The following is a 16,387-nucleotide window of genomic DNA, read 5'->3' as shown; positions in this document are numbered from 1 at the left end:
CTTACACCACCCTTCATTTTTGAGCATTACTCAACAAATATGAAAGTATAACCCTAAACCCTTGATATGTATCATATAAATCATACCAATTTTAAAGGATTATTATCTTAATTTTATAGAGGAATATTGTCATAATAGATGACAAGACCAGAACGATGTACAAAAGTGTAGTAATGTCGCTATAAAGTCATTATGTCGGACCACAAACAAACTGTGCGTGACATATTTTAATATTTCTCCGAGTGAAATACAAGTAAAGACTGAAAGAGCTTGCTGAAAGTCTTGACGTGCCCATGAGAAATTCTTTAAGAAGAGGCAGGCATTCAAGAAATACGAAACAAAGAAATCCAACCAAAATCCAAGAGGTGGGGCGTCACTGTTCTTACCCACTTTTTCCCGAAGCTCGTTTCTCATTGGTTAGCGTCAAGAGCCCAGCCTCATCTATTGGCTGGCTCTGCTGTCAGTCAGAACAGTGCTTGGCCGTTCAGTGTTCCGCTGTCTCGGGATCAGAGGACGCAAATCAAGTGAAACAAATCTCCTGACAGGAGAAAAGTTCATGCTGGAGTTTTCAAAGATCGTAGAGGGACATATGAAGGTAAGGAGACACACGGAAATGTGTTAGGTTGGCGATGTGAAGCTGTAGTTGATCATTTTACCGTGCTTTCCCCCCCGTGTTTACAGTTTTGGTCCATAAGAAAAGAAAAAAATGTAGCAAAAGTAGTGAAGTCTGCAGGCCGAACCGTTTGGATTTGATCCTCCAAAGATAAAGTGGCAAGAAGATCTGTTTTGTTCGTGCCTAAATGTCAGCTATCCTTATCAATCATCTGTCATTTTTATCGAAGAGGGAAAGGCACGGTGGCATCTTCTTCACTCAGACGCTGATAACTATTTGGTTTTCATGATAGTGCTGATTGGATTCAGTTACATCGGCTCCACTTGCTAAACAATGCGTCAACACTCCAGTTTATTTGTTTCTATAATATACATTTTAAGACGTTAAGGCGTTAGGCTGCACCAAAGCCAGTAGGCAGAAAGCTAAGTATAGTGGCCTACTCAAAAAAATAGGTTGGCTACCAAATCCAATTTAGTTTTCAGACATGCTGCATCTGGTCAAACATCCTGATTACCACAACAAGGAAACACGGCAGACCTCTGAGGCTGTACATCCCCTCAGCTGACCCCCATTTCAGGTTCAAGTTTGTGGACCAGAGAGGTTTCACTGTCCGTGACATGTACTCATGCACACATTGTAATTTCACTGAATAACTGCTGGGAGTCACTAAAATCTAAAAATAATCTTCAGTACTCTGCATATTGCTAGTAGAACTTTTGTTGTGATTCAACATGAGCTGAAACTGTCCTGGGACTAAGAAAAGTTAATATATACTGCTGTACACATAAAGAGACAAGCAGCTACTCAGGAACAAAGGCCCCTCTTGAGCAAAGAATATGTTTTTGCAGTAAAAGCTGGTGTGTGTTTTTAATAAGTTTACAGTGTTGCAGACGAGGCACATGGCTGACCAGGCTTAAAACAAACACGGATAAAAGGATTATGGATGCAAGGCTTCTGTGATCGGAAGTGGAGCTACCGAGAACGTGTGGGAATATTTGTGTTTCCCATGCTATCGCTTAGTGCTTGTATACCCTCATGATTATCAACTCTAACCTTGTGGGGAAGGGGTGGAGGATTAGGTGAAATAATGTGAACATCTAAACAAGCGTGATGACATATGTAGGCCCCCGCTGGGCCAGATATTTCTCATAATACTACACACTCTTCTCACAGTGATTACAGTGGCCTGTGAAATTAGCAAGCAAGCCTGTAAAACCAAAACCAAGGGAGGTGTGTAGGCTGTAGTTTAATTCACATTTTACCCCTGTGGTTAAGCCACAGACCATGAGTGCTGGTGCAGGCAGAGCTGTGTGCCTTCTTTGTGAGAGGATGCTGCTGCTGCTGTAGGGATTAGGCGGTAGGTGCAGTTCATCGGGTTTATTCCTCCTCTCATGTCTGCACATTTCTCTGCAAGTGTCACAGTATGTTTAAATGCTGTACATATGCTCAGGTTTTCACAGCTGCCCTCTCTATCACAGCACTGTCATATTCAGTTTTCCCTGTTGCTGATGTTAATGGAGATGTCTGGGAAATACTGTAGCTACGAGCTGAGATATGAAAGGCCGAAGACTCCAGTGTCTCATTATGCAACAGGGCTTCAAGAGATCAGCCCGCCTCCTCTGAATGACTTCATGATGTGGAAAGTTGCGGTGGCCGCAGAGCGCTCAGAGCGCGGGCCTATTCAGTTAATGCTTGTTCAGGTGTGCATAGCAGTCTAGTAAACAGCAGTAAGTGAGATTTTTCAGATGCTTCAGCCATATTTCAGAAAGAATATTTTGGTGATTTAGATGAGAGGTACACTTATGTTAATAAGTAGTCAGCCACTGTACTGTGTACTGTGTCCCTACATGTCCCACATGATGATTCTCATCTGACAAATGATGCCTGCTCGTGTAAGAAGAACACCAACAGCTTTGATCTTATTTCAGTGGAGAAGCCCACGTACGTTCACGTGGTCAGAGTGCGGTTGAATGTTTGAGGTGTGGATGCCGCAGCCCTTGTGAACAGAACCAACACAGCTGTGAGATTAGAGTGCAGAGACACTACAAAGAGACCACATCAACCCTCACTGTACCCATTATGAATGGGACATTGGGAAAACAAGTGATTATTACTTTCAACATAGAACTTGAAAAGCTATGTTTCATGCACATTATGAGTTCCTCAGCTTTACGTGTTTAAGATGATTTAACGGCTCGGATGCTGGTAGCTGACTGTCCGTTGTTATGTGATCAGTCGGTGTCTAATTAATACATTGGTTTGTGGTGCAGCCACATTTGTGTCACCTCACTGAGCTGAAATATTTAAAGGTTGGAAATTTAAAGGAGCAGCTTTTATGGAAGATGTAGCCCTCAGATCTTAGTTGTACTGTTACAGTTGTGAATTATGCTGTTTGAGGGGCCTTTATCAGAAGGTGCATTTTATAATGCGATATCTTCACATTTTACTTGAGCTATACCACATACCGTCGACTGAGCAACAGCTAAAATTATCTGGTTTCTTTTCATACAGGAGGAAAAATGTTACTAGATATTTTGTACATTGGCTTGGTGCTGCAAAATTACTCCCTCCTCCAAGATAATAACCACATAGCCACATAAAGCTCTTAAATCAGTGGGGTGGATCAGATAGATCAGATGTCTATCTGGGGCAATTGAGAATAGATGTTTTGAAAATGAAATTAAATAATTGAGAAATTATTGTGGGAAAGCATTTTTCAAGGTTTAGTATAGAGTTGCTCAATTTCAAGAAATAAAATCTAGATTCAATAGTCTAAGTTCTCTTTTCTCTTTTGTCCTCACAGTCCAAGCTCAATATGGAGAGTTTGACCAAGCCAGAGTTGCTGATGCTTTTCAGTATCCTGGAGGGCGAGCTGGAGGCCCGGGACCTGGTCATTGATGCCCTAAAGGTACCCATCAGTAGAGCTGTTAACATAATTTATAATGCTGAAGTGATTCTCTAAGCTTAAAAGTGGCAGTTTTTAGATAGAGAAGATATAATGGTGACAAGTTCACTGCAGAGAAAAATTTTCAGCATAAGCCTCTCATACCACTGCAGTAGCCTATTGGCCCAACACTGCATGTTTCTTTTTTTGTAGTTTGCATGGAGAGTTTCTTGCGTCTTGCGTCACTCATGTCAAACATATTACTGTAGTGACAAACAAAAACGGTGGACAGCAGAGAAACATTATCCCAGCAGTGGCTTTGTTTTTGGTTTTTGTGAACATTTTAATAGTTGTTTTTTTGATAGTTGCACAGTTGCAACTGTCATAAATTCAAATTAACCATGGCCACAATTCTCAATGAAGGAACCAACTACCAATTTTTATGGCTAGCAAGAGGTGGGAATGCACAGATCTACATGGGGTTGGTTGTGAATGCCTGTCAAGATAAACTGAAGCAAAGCCACATAAGGATAATACATTTAAGATTAAATCTTAGTAACACTGCTGATGACAGTCATTTCCTGTCAAAAATGTATTTGTGTGGAAACAACAAAAGTCATTTGTCTGTGAAGCTAATATCCCTCTTTATCTATTCTGTTTGCCCCCAGCAAAGTAGTGTCTGTGCTTCTGGAGATTGGAGTGAATCTCTTGGGGAATTCTCTCATAAGTCACCCTTTTCTTAGGTTTAAATGAGTAGACTGAATTTGAACATGAACTCAATTAGAATTAGCCAGGGTCACAGTCCCTAGTCCCTTACTGTGGCCTCAACCACTACAATTAAATGCCTAACCTAAAACCATGCAACTACAACCCTTAAAATCAAGTCTCAGCCTTCAAACAGCTTTGAACACCCTTCAAAGTTGTGAGCAGGACCGGACGGATGCACACAGAGCAGCTAGTTCCAACCTTAGTATGTCTTTCTTTGGCAGGGTTAATGCTGCATTTCAATTAAAGGATTGTCAGGTTATTTTCCCACACTGTCCTTTGCTCTAATGTGTCCTGCTGGACAACATACTCAAGCTTCCAGTAAATTTTTTCGATCACCTTAAGGATGACTTGTCATTTATTAAAAGCGCTGTAAATTTACTTCAGTAACGCTGTCCTCCTGATGCTGTTAATAAACCGCAAACTCAGGATAAGCAGTGAATAAGCAAATTATTGATCGAGCCTTTCTGCAAAGGATGCTCTTCCCTTTCTGAAACATTTATACAACACTGCAGACCTTATTTTCTCTATTAGTATTTCAGCTTTACAGCCGTTATGCTTGCAATGCAGTCCACTTTCCTGGTGTAAAATGCGCCATTGAAAGAACAAACTGGAGAGGCATCCAGTGAACTAGAGAGCAGCCGTTGAAGAGATTTTGCTGCTGAATGTTCGAGTGTTGTGTCTAGACCACATTCCTCCATCTCCCCTGGGATCTGGCCATCTAAGGCAAGAAGACTTACAGCACGCTGGGTACCCGATGACTCAATGTGAGCGAGAGTAGGAGTGAACAAATAAACATTGGCCTTAACTGGAGCTTGAGGGGGAATATGGCTGTGCTGCTTTCATGGCTCTGTCGGCACAAACTGTTAACCCATTCATGTTTGGGATTGGATCAATGCTGCAGTGTTAACTCTTACAGAGCTTTTAATTAAGGGTATAATCACCGACCTGCAGGAAATTAAATGAAGGGAGTAAGTGAAAACTGATCTCTTGAGGTAAACAGTTTTTTTTCTGCATGATGCATGCTTTTCCAAAGGTGAAACACAAATCCATACCTCTCTTCTGTTGTACCGAATCCTGGGTCTCGTCCTCACACAGAAAGAGATTGTTATCAATACAGCATCTCCTCTAATTTTTGTTCCCACCAGTACTTTTGAAGTAAAAATGGAAAGCTTAGTGTCGAAAATTTGAATAATGAGCAAAGTAATGTAGCATTTGCTCAAGTACTGTACTTAAACACGTATACTTTACTTCAGTATTTCCAGTTCCTCTACTTTATATTTTTACTCTGCAACATTCCCAGGGAAAACTTCTCATTCTACAATATTTATTTGACTACTTTATGTATTAGCTACTTTGCAGATATTATAAGATATTAACATTATCCGGTGTTGATAAGCTACTCGTGACTATATCTTGCCCTCCACACCAATTAGATAGTGTTAAGAGTATTGTCATAAAATTTGATTCCATCATTCATGTTCGCCTGAAAATGAATTGTAGTTATTTTGGTGATCCCTTCAGTTTTCATATATCATCATCACTGGCTAAAAATTCCAACTTATTCTTGGGTTTATGACAACGTACGTCCAAAACTAACTCCTATCACCCAAAGTTGTACTTTGGGTTTAGTGCTAATTAGCAAATGCTTGCATACAAGCACTCTAAACTAAGATGAAGAACACCTTGAATGTTAAACCAGCTAAACATGAGCATGTTAGTATTGTCATTGTGAGCAAGTTAGCATGCTGACGTTTGCATTTTGCTAAAAGCACTGCCGTGTCTAAGTACAGGTTCACTGAGCTGCTAGCGTGGCTGCAGACTCTGAGTCTTGTTCCAACAATAAGACGTGGCCCACAGTAATTAGAGAAGTAGGTCCAGTCATGTTGCTCATATGTGTCTCAACTGACGTGTCACAGCTACACTGTCAAATGGGAAATATTTAGCTCAACTACAAATCACCATGGTAATAACACCACTGTTTACCTATTTGTCTTTCATGCAAGTGTGGGAACTAGGAAGTTTTCATATGTAGTCTTCATTGTCAGTGTTTTAAAAACAAAACATTCTTATGAGTGATTTTCTGCAGGATATGGTGTAAGTACAGGATGTGAGGTTAATGATGTGGTTTTTCTGTGGTGCTCTATATTTAATTATGCAGAACTATCACTGGCATTCTAACTATCCGCTGCATTTTTCCCCTTGTGACTCACTTCTACAGCTGCTCACGCTGTGGCTTTCAAAAGGAAGTTAGTCTCTGGCAATGCTTGTATTTTCAGTAGTCCATTTGCTTTGGAAAGACATTTGAGTCTCTACTTTAAGATAAAGGAGGGCCCAGATATGGAAATGAGCCTTTAATTAAATGTTGTGGTTGACTAGAGCTTCCACATGGACATACTTCAAACAGGTTTACCTTGCGTGTTCTTTGGTAATGGGGAAAGCATAAAAATAGGAAAAAAAAGGTCTTTCTAGCTTTGAGGTGCATGAACCGATCATAGTTGGTGTGAGTTGCTGTAGCATTCATTGCATTTCATCCAAAATCATGTGGTTATGATGGATAGAAACTTACGTGCACGCATGGGCACTTTGAGGTATTTAGTAATGTCCCAAATCAGGTCTGAAATATACAGGACTCCAGGGTAAAAAGTTCACATACTTCCTTCGTTATTGTACAGATCTTGTCGGACAACTGAAAGAGTCCAGGCATGCGTCAGCAAAAAAAATGAGCTGGATTGGAAGCAGTGTAGCCCTGGCACAAAGATAGCTTCCCAAGCAAACGCACACAGGTTGCCAGGAACTGCAGCCAAAAGACAAAGGCATGTATAATGGAGGTAGACTGTGATGCATAGCACACATACACATGCTCTGAATGTTTATGGGTATTGTACACGTACCCTATGATATAATGAATAAGCTGTGGTAGATTTTTATGCCAAGTATTAAGCAATGTTGGAAATCCTTTTCCTGTAATCCTTCTTTTCTCTTCCTCCACCCTCTCTGCAGCAGTGGAGGGTTGTTGGAGAGGAAAACAGCCTTCCTTTGTGTTGTGGAAGTGCACGTTTGTATGTACATTGAAAAGCTGGACAGGGAGCTGAGAAAGAGTTGGTCTGTGTTTAATCGGGGTCTTGTGATTTAACCAAAAATAAATAAATAAATAAAAGGGAAGATTTAAAGACCAATCATTCAGTAAGGGAAATGTGTATAGACTATAGACTGAATAAAAACAAGAGAAGAAGAAGAAGAGGAAAAACAAAACAAAACCAAAAAACTCTGTTATGCATGCGTTTTCTTCTTGCATATCAAAATGTTTTCCTTCAGTATGAGCAATGGCTTACAACAGAAGTGTTTTTGTTCTGTCGGTATTGCATGTAGCTGCAGTGATGAAAGTCAGACTGAGTGTACATCCTTGAGCAAAGTGCTGTAGGTGTCAAGACTGGAAAACCTGATTCAAGCTTATTTAATCTTAGACTGTAAAAGTGACACATCAGAGCAGACAGTCATTGACTGGAACAAGGACGGGCTGTGGGCCAAGTCTGTAAACAGATTTCTCTTTGCAGATTTTCTCTTCAGAGCTAGATCTGTATCTTTTTGAAAAAAGAGAAACCAACCCTCAAAATACTGATGTTGCTCTTTAGCAGTGGTAACTAATATGAATCACAAGTATGCATTCAAAAAAGATCTTTGCCAGACAAATGTTGTGTTTTTTCAAAACCAATTAGATGTGAAATCTGTATTGTATGAACACAATGAGAACAAGGACCATATGTCACATTCATAACGTATATTGCACACAAAGCTTTTGTTGAGATGCTGTGTGGTCTTTAGGCTTTAGATATTGCCCACATTTGAGAGGCATTTTTGAATTCTCCTGGGCGTCCTGTGTTTTCCTGTTTCACCCCTCCATGCTGTTTGATCCGCCTTCACACCATCCTCAGCGGACTGGATCAAATAACAGCAGCAGCCTCACAGCCTTGCCCTCCTCTCTTTGTGCCAATACTGTTGAAGATGACGATCACAAAGCCTGTGATCTGTTGCTGAATATTGTTTGAACTTCGGTTCTGTCTGCAGCCATCCACCATGAATCTCTGTATTTTTCTAACTGGGTTTAATTAGAAAAATCACTTATTTGCTCAGATAAGGCTTAATAATGCCTTGATTACTAATGCAAATGTTGGACCTTTGAATCAGTTAAATGCAGCCCTAGGAAATTATTGGCAAATTATTTGTCTTGGCAATATTAGGGATGCATCAATCCAGCACACAGCTTATTAAGCGGACTTAGTATCAGTCTTAACTTTTTGACTGACCAACCAAGTTGACTGTTGACTGTTTGGGAGCAGTGAGGGTTCAGTATACCTGTGTATTGCTCTGCAAGCCCATCTATGCTCTTGAATACACTTTAAACCTCTTAAGTAATCTTGATATTAGTCATCAGGAGCTTTGTCCTCACCCTGCTAGAGAGGATACTGTTCTCTCTAATCTCTTGATCCTCTTTTGTTGAAACCTCTCTAAGACACACTGCCAGCTCTGCTATAGCCCTCCTTCTCACTCTGCTTCTCTCTCTCTCTCTCTCTCTCTGTCTCTCTCCCCCTCTCTCTCACACACACACACACACACACACACACACACACACACACACACACACACACACACACACACACACTTCAGCCCCTTTTCACGGCAGGCCCAAAGGCATCTGCTGAACCTGAAATGTCTTGCTGTTATTATCCCTCCTTTGTCATGAGTTAAACAGAGAACAGGTCTACCTTGGCCAAGGCCCAGTCCAGAGCAGCTGTCCTGCTAAAGATAGACAGACACACACCATCTGTTGCTCCTTCTTCCTCCTAGCACTCTTTCTCTTGTATTTTTATGCATTTCCTCTCCCTCTCTTCCCCTTCTTTTATCTACTGCTCATTTACCACTCTAGTATTAGAGATGTTGATCATGGGGTGTGGAACACAGTTTCAGTGGGAGAGAAATGAAAGAAGTATTAACTAAAATTATCAAATCGAGTTCAGTGGTGTGGATGTCAGTTTTTCGACTGGATGATGAGGTCTTTGATTAATTGCATGTACGGTTACATTTGACCATCATATACTATACAGTGCTGTCATTGCTAGTTTGCAGTTTCTAGGCAGAAGGTAGAGTAAGTGGAGAAAATCTCAATTTCTACTGCCATGTGTATACCAAATTTAATGCCAATCCACCAAATATTTGTTCAGATATTTCACTCAAAACCATAAAGTCATTAGGATGTCTGGAGAAATTATTGTTTGTACCAAATTTTATGGCATTGCATACAAAAGTTGGACCCACCAACTGACAACATCAGTATCCCTAAAGCCATGCTGCTAACATGGCTAAATTTAATTTTTAATAGTTGTTTGAACATGTATATACAAGGGTCAGCATTCCAGTCATTAAAATTTCCTAACACATAACCTTCGCACCACACACATAACTAATTCGGTCACTTCTCGTCTCAGTGCTCCCTCTTCCTCTTCTCTTCTTGTCTCTTCAGGCCCAGCGTAAAGAGCTGTTTATCCAGGAGCGCTATGGCAGGTACAACCTCAGCGACCCCTTCCTTGCCTTGCAGAGAGACAGTGAGGCTGTTGGGGGCCAGAACAAGGACCTAGGTTGTTCTTCCCCCACCTCTAACCCCCTGGTGGTTCTCAAACTGGTGGTGAGCCACTGTAGGAGGATGCAGGAGAAGATGTTGGCCCAGCTGGCTGCAGCAGAGAGCAGGCATAGAAGGGTGGGTGTGGATGTGTGGTTCTTAAATAGATGGGGCAGAAATGAGCTGCTTCCTTTTTAAATTTGGCAAACATAAAATATAAAAGTTGGCCTCCAAAGAGGGGGAAAAAAATCCATTCATTAAAACCTTTTGCTTCCAATTTTTTTTAGGAACAATATAACAGCTTAAAAAGACCTTTGTTTTCAGCACGATCTATTTCCAAACACATCTAAAAGTACTTTCACAGGTGCTTTTCACACTGATGTCACATTTCCACTTTTTCCTTTGTTTCATGTGAGTTTGATGTTAGAGTGTGAGCACACTACTATTTATAGAGTGTGACAATACACAGCACGTCAGCAACATGCCTCCTGATTTCACTACGAGTTCATTATATACCCACTAACAATATGCCCAATCTGAGATAATGAAATTCTGGAATTTCATTTTAATATCACATTAGTTTTGCATCATATCAGTAACTAGAAGTTTATTTTAAAACTTTGCAATGCTTGCTGGTGCAAAAAACATAACAGATTGACCCAAGTCCCACTTCACTATCAAATTAGAATTCATAGACCACAAAACAAGATTTGTTACACAGCAAAGAATGTGAGGCAACTTGTTTTAAATGTAGTAAAAAGTCAAATATTAGAAGTAATTAAGGCCTTTCATTGTTCAGTGTTCAGGCCACTCAAATGACACTATAATGTTTAAATTGCCATCGCAAGTAATGATTCCTTTTGCATCTTTTGAAACTGAACAAACACAAAGCACTCCATTATTTCAGGCTTTTTGTAAAACCTCAAAGTGAAAACTATACTTATCTCTTCGGGCAGGGCCAAACATGACGCTCATTTAGATGATTAGTTGTTGTTGGTGTGCAGCTGCGTAGCTTCCATCAGCATTTTTGCTCAAAGTGTAGTAATCATATTGCTTCAAAATGACTTTTCTTGGCCTTAGTATCAAGCAGGGCAATTTCATTTCAGATCATTTCATTCCTGACTCTCTGTCTCCCCACTGTGCTTGCTTTAGGTCATTGCAGATCTGGAAGAGGAAAGGAGGAGGCATGCAGAGGACACAGCAGAGGGAGATGATGTCACCTACATCCTGGAGAAGGAGAGGGAGCGCTTACAACAACAGGTGCCTTCTAGATTGTACTGCAAATATTTGTCCGATACGTACTGTCTAAATCAAATATCACTCAGTGAATGATTGTCGGAGATTACAAAGAAGCAAAGCTTTGAGGTATCATCCACACTGTTTGAAGCCAAACAAACTGACAAGTTTTTTTACTGTGTGCGCCTTTTTTCTTTGTAGCTGGACTTTGAGAGGAGCCAGGTTCGACGGCTAGAAAAAGAACAGCGGCGGATCACTGAGCAGCTAGAAGAAGAACGAGCTCAGCACAAACAGCTCTCCTGCGCTTTGGCCAAAGAGTGCAAGTGGGCAAGTGCCAGAGCTCTGGAGGAGGGTCACCGGCTGACTGAGCAGGGCCGCAAGCTCGACAAGGTATGAGCATTTTGACTCCGAGTTAGGCAGTTTATTACTCTTTGCTGTTACAAGTGGTGAGGCCTGGTTATATTTTGCACTGAGCAGCGTTTTTCTCATGCAGGAGAAGGAGGCTTGTCAGGCCCTGAGAAAGGAGCTGGAGGAAGAGAGGAGGAGAACTCTGAGAATGGAGGCGAGGGTGGAGGAGCAGCTGGCTGAGTTTGACACGGAGCGAGAGCAGCTCCGCTCACGTCTGAAGAAGGAGGAAGCTCACTGCTTTCAGCTACAACAACAGGTGTGAACACTGTGAACACATTCATTACACAGGTGACAATAGATTGTACATTTTGCATACTATAACTAACACAAGTTATTTGCTCTAATCTTAGTGCAGTAGAAGGAGATTAAATTGCATTGTACAATAACATTTTTGCTTGAAATCAGTCTTTTCTCCCCATTTTGTGATCAGGTAGAAGAGCTGGAGAGGAAGTTGGAAGAGGCAAATATGATGAGAGATGTTAGGGGTGTAGTTACAGCTCCAATGGAGGCATGTGAAAAGGAGTGGGCCACGAAAGTTTCTCCAGGAAAAACAGCAGTAGACACTATTAAGGTCGAGGACATTGAAGAAGACAGAAACCAGCAACCCGTGCAGCCAAAAGTCAACGGACACCACTGTCCGATGGAGACCAATGGGCACCATGCTGCAAACAGTCCCCTCTCAGAGAAGATCTGTCTACAGAATGGGAATGAAAATTCTCCAGTTCATCAGACCCAGACACCATCCTCTTCCTGCAGTGTCCCTCCCTCCACTCTCCCTCCTTCTTCCCCCTGTGCCTCGCCTGTCCTTGCCAAACGCCCACCAGGCAGCCCGAGCCCTGGTAGCTACCACTCTCCCTACCAGGCCGGAATCAACCAGCGCTTCCACGCTGCTCGTCATAAGTTCCAGGGTACCGCTGAACCAGACCCTCAGTCACAGGCTGCACCGACTCCCCTCTCGCCCAAGGACATCTCCCCTGTGACCAGCAGCTCCTCCCTAGAAAGCAGCCCAGTCAAGCAGATAGCGCGGAGCACAGTCACTCAAGTCCTGTCTCGCTTTACCACCGTCCAGCAGAGTGCCACAGCGAAGCTCACAGCACCTAACAATTCACCATTCGGTACAGACTACCGCAACTTGGCAGCACCCTTGTCGCCGGTCATTGGAAGGGCTGCAGGAGCACTGCCACAAGGGATCAGATCACCCACCATCCCCAGGGCAGACAGGGGCAACCCTCCACCCATCCCTCCAAAAAAGCCTGGTCTGGCCCAGGCCCCTCCTTCCCCGGCCACAGTACCCAGGTCTACCAGCCATTTCTCAGACAGCCCGCTCTCAGGCAGCTGTGGCCTCACCTCGAGCCAAGATGGAGTCAAAGAACTGGACGTGGTGGTTTCTTCTAATTAACTGACCATCAAACTAGTTATAATGAGCTGCTGCTCTGCTTGTGATATAGTGGTTTAGTCCACATTTTCTAATTATAATTGGAGTTTTGTACATTGTTTTGTACGTGACAGGATTTATGTCCTTTGCTTATTTGAACAGAGGTCCCATCAAACACTGTTATTTATTAGATTTAGGAAAAAATGTGTGCTCTGTCACTATTTTTGGTAGTGTTTCAGGGGATGGTGCTAATGAACAGTTACAACTGATAGTTTTAGTTTCGAATGTGCCAACACTGTATGTTCGGCCACCATACGGTTACATAATTTTAAAATCTTTATTATTGTTTATTTCCAAAGAACACAAATCAGTTTAGTAAATAATAAAATTTGGAAAAAATGCTACGAGTAGTTCTTAGACCAGTGTATGTTAAATTGTCTCATTTCAGTGTGCACTCGATATATACGTAGCTGTCATTTTGATAAAAATGCATAGTTCATTTTATAAATGTTCCTTAGTTAATAATGTATGATAGTTTTACACAAGCCTAATCCAGTCAGTGTCATACTGAGCTTTGTTCATGTACTACTTTAATGATGCATAGTTAATCTCAGAGGCTTGGATTATATGCAGACACCATTGTAAAATAAGTTTTTTAAGATTACTGGTTCTGATGAAAGTTATGCCTTTGTTGTGTATAAGAAACATTAGTAAACATACAAGTATTTCATAATCAACCACAGCTTTGATTAATATTGTAACACAAACGCTGTGTTGTTATCTCTGTTTTTATCAGATTTTTTACAGTAATGTATAGCTGGAAAGTGACAGATTTAATAAATTAATCCCAAAGATTGTCATGTATTCATCGTTCATATGAATTCTGTGTTGCCAGTCTGCAGTGGTGTAAGCTTTAATGCCAATGACGGTACTAACCCAGTAAGGGAAAGCTGACACATTTAGTGTAGGGCTGCATTGATTATTTTCATTATCAATTAATCTGCCAACCTGAATCTCATTTGATTTCTAGTTTTAATTAAACAAATGTCCAAAATCTTTAGACATTCAGTTAACTATCATATATGACAAAATATACATACGCTTGCAAAAAACATAAAGGATTTATATCAATTGTTGCCTATTAATTTTCTATTGACATACTAATTGATTAGTATGTCAATATTGATCAGTTAAATGTTGCAATTCTAATACAATAAATAAAGTATCCAAATGTTTTTGAGTAGTATAAAATTTTGCCTTGCATAATAAAATCTCTTGTATTTTCAAGAAATAATGATAAAGTAATGCAAATGATTAAATACCCACAAATAGAAACATGTTATAAGGTAATTTTTGCTTCAACCGATCATCTCCAGATGGTTTACATATTGACACCAGTTTTCTTTTTCCCCTCATTTTCAAAATGAATGTTTTTCATCCTGCACAGCCAAAGAGTGTCCTGTAGAGGTCAGCAGTTTATAAGTAGCTTACAACAGGTTGGGAAATTTCAAGCTCCTCCGACATTTGTCATTTGCAGGTTACATGTAATATATAATACAGAGACTGCATTTATTTACACAAGCGTCTAAGATATTATCTATCAATGGCTTTATTTTACAATTCTCTGGAAGCAAAGAGTCAGTGACGGTCATATGCACTGTGTATTTTATCAATGCATGTTTCATATTTTTGTATTTGTGTGTGTGGTGTGTTTGGCTATGCTGAAAAGAAGAATCTTACCTTTTGCTCCTGCTTGGTTGCAAAGTTAGGCAATGAAATCCCTAAGTGGACAGCACTGTTTGTTATTTTGCGCCCTGTGTTTCTTCAGCTGTAAACAGTGCTCTAGTGGTATGTTGTTGTGATGCAACTTACAAGAGAAACTGGGTGGTGGTGATGAGTACATTGTTGCGAAAGTACACAGAAAACACACAAAGACTCTTGACAAAGATATTCTGTGCATGCTATAATGTCTCTCTTTCTCTATCTCTCTCTCTCACACACACACTATCAATCAGTCAATATGGCATCTTCATATACGCAGCGCACACGCTGACTGGGCTTTCCGTCACACTAAACCCTGCTCTTGGTCACTGGGGAAGGGTTGGCTGGTTCATGGGACCAGCCACCTCTTTTCTGCTCAGCTCACCTAATTAACATTCCAGTGTAGGACAGCGGGGCTGCATCCCAAATCCAGCACAGGCACGCCTGGTCTTCCAACAAAGCCCCATCGTTCTCAGGCTCCATAAACACGGGCTCAGGTTGATGAGCTGTGAGGGGCCACGTCCTCGCTGCTGTCACTGCCAGCATGGTTGCTCACTCAGCTCTACTGTACTCTACTGTGGTCTTCCACTGAGGGACAATTTACGCCACTGAGCAGAAGGCATAATAGACTAAAATAGTGTGTTAAAAATTCTACAACCATTTGTATTTAGTAAAATAAATGTCAATGATAGCTGTATCCCGGTTTCCTTTTTGGCTTTGTTTGAGTAGTTTTTTTCGAGTGCCTAAATTTCAAGACTTGGGTGTCTTACATATCTGTGTTGACCTGAAATGTCTTTTATGCATATGCTTATGCAATATTCAAACTCTGACTTCAGGCTTTGGGCTACGTAACTTGGATTACAAATATGCCATTTTAAAAACATTTATTCAAGCTATGGGTCATGATCCAAAATGGACTGTAGCTCTCCTTCTGTTAGGATTCCACATGACAAAAGGACTAATAATTACATTTTTCTGTAGATAACATTTCTTTTTAAGTGCTTTATAAGTTAGCAAATCTATTTTCCTGGCATAGAAGTGAAAATTTTATGTTGATACAATTTATGCTTGTGTAGGTTTTTGGATCTGTTCTCTGTAGGTTTGTGTGAGACATGCTTGTGATAAAACAACTATAAAGATTATTCTGACTGATATATCAGTTGGATATTGACCTCTCAAAGATATATCAGTATCGGCATATATGTTGTCTGAGGACAGATTATAGTGCAGAAAAAGATGCTTGTGGGTAACTTGGAAATAATGAACATGGGAATGTTTTTGCTGATGTTAACTTTTAAGAACATCAATGCAAAGTGAGTAATGAACTACTTAATGAACTGCTGCTAACACATAATCCGGTCAGTGCTGCAGCTGACATACAATAAGGCACATGGTCTCGTGGCTGTAGTGCCATGCTATATGAATGAGATGACAAAACTGAGGTCAAGGAGGGAGCACATGACCTGTCACGAGTTAAATCACAAATTTACAACCTTTGCACAAAAGCAAAATACAGTCTTTCTAACCATCGCTTTTGATGACTGCTGCCACTTAATTGGTCCCACAACGATGTCATAATCATCATCGTATGAGCGCTCATCTGTGCTGTGGTTTGAAGAGCTCCAATCTCTTTTTATTTCCTCCCCTTTGTCCCTTCTTCTCTGTCCAAAATTAGCCCAGACCATGACATGAGCCTAGAATAGGAGCTCAGGCCCCCAAATTGAGCCT

At 40.9% G+C, this 16,387-nt stretch overlaps 1 protein-coding gene across 1 annotated transcript; it reads left to right on the top strand.

The window, feature by feature from the left end:
• The first annotated feature begins 446 nt into the window (after positions 1–446).
• On the top strand, positions 447–13,753 carry LOC124056092 (CTTNBP2 N-terminal-like protein). Its single transcript, XM_046383194.1, has 7 exons — positions 447–595; positions 3,417–3,521; positions 9,784–10,017; positions 11,032–11,139; positions 11,317–11,505; positions 11,609–11,779; positions 11,954–13,753. Exons 1-7 carry the CDS (start codon positions 557–559, stop codon positions 12,920–12,922), a joined length of 1,815 nt encoding a protein of 604 aa, XP_046239150.1. The 5' UTR covers positions 447–556; the 3' UTR covers positions 12,923–13,753.
• The last annotated feature ends 2,634 nt before the right edge of the window (positions 13,754–16,387 follow it).

This window comes from Scatophagus argus, chromosome 3 (genome assembly GCF_020382885.2).
Source record: "Scatophagus argus isolate fScaArg1 chromosome 3, fScaArg1.pri, whole genome shotgun sequence".
In the NCBI taxonomy this organism is placed as follows: Eukaryota; Metazoa; Chordata; class Actinopteri; family Scatophagidae; genus Scatophagus; species Scatophagus argus.
The sequence above is the reverse complement of the archived record's forward strand: the minus strand, read 5'-3'. Positions and strand labels throughout refer to the sequence as shown.

Bases quoted from the DNA above. Each gene is read 5' to 3' on its own strand.
- LOC124056092 (XM_046383194.1), top strand. From the start codon at position 557: ATGCTGGAGTTTTCAAAGATCGTAGAGGGACATATGAAG. The intron at 596-3,416 runs GTAAGGAGACAC...TTGTCCTCACAG, and splicing joins TCGTAGAGGGACATATGAAG to TCCAAGCTCAATATGGAGAG. The intron at 10,018-11,031 runs GTGGGTGTGGAT...TGCTTGCTTTAG, and splicing joins CAGAGAGCAGGCATAGAAGG to GTCATTGCAGATCTGGAAGA.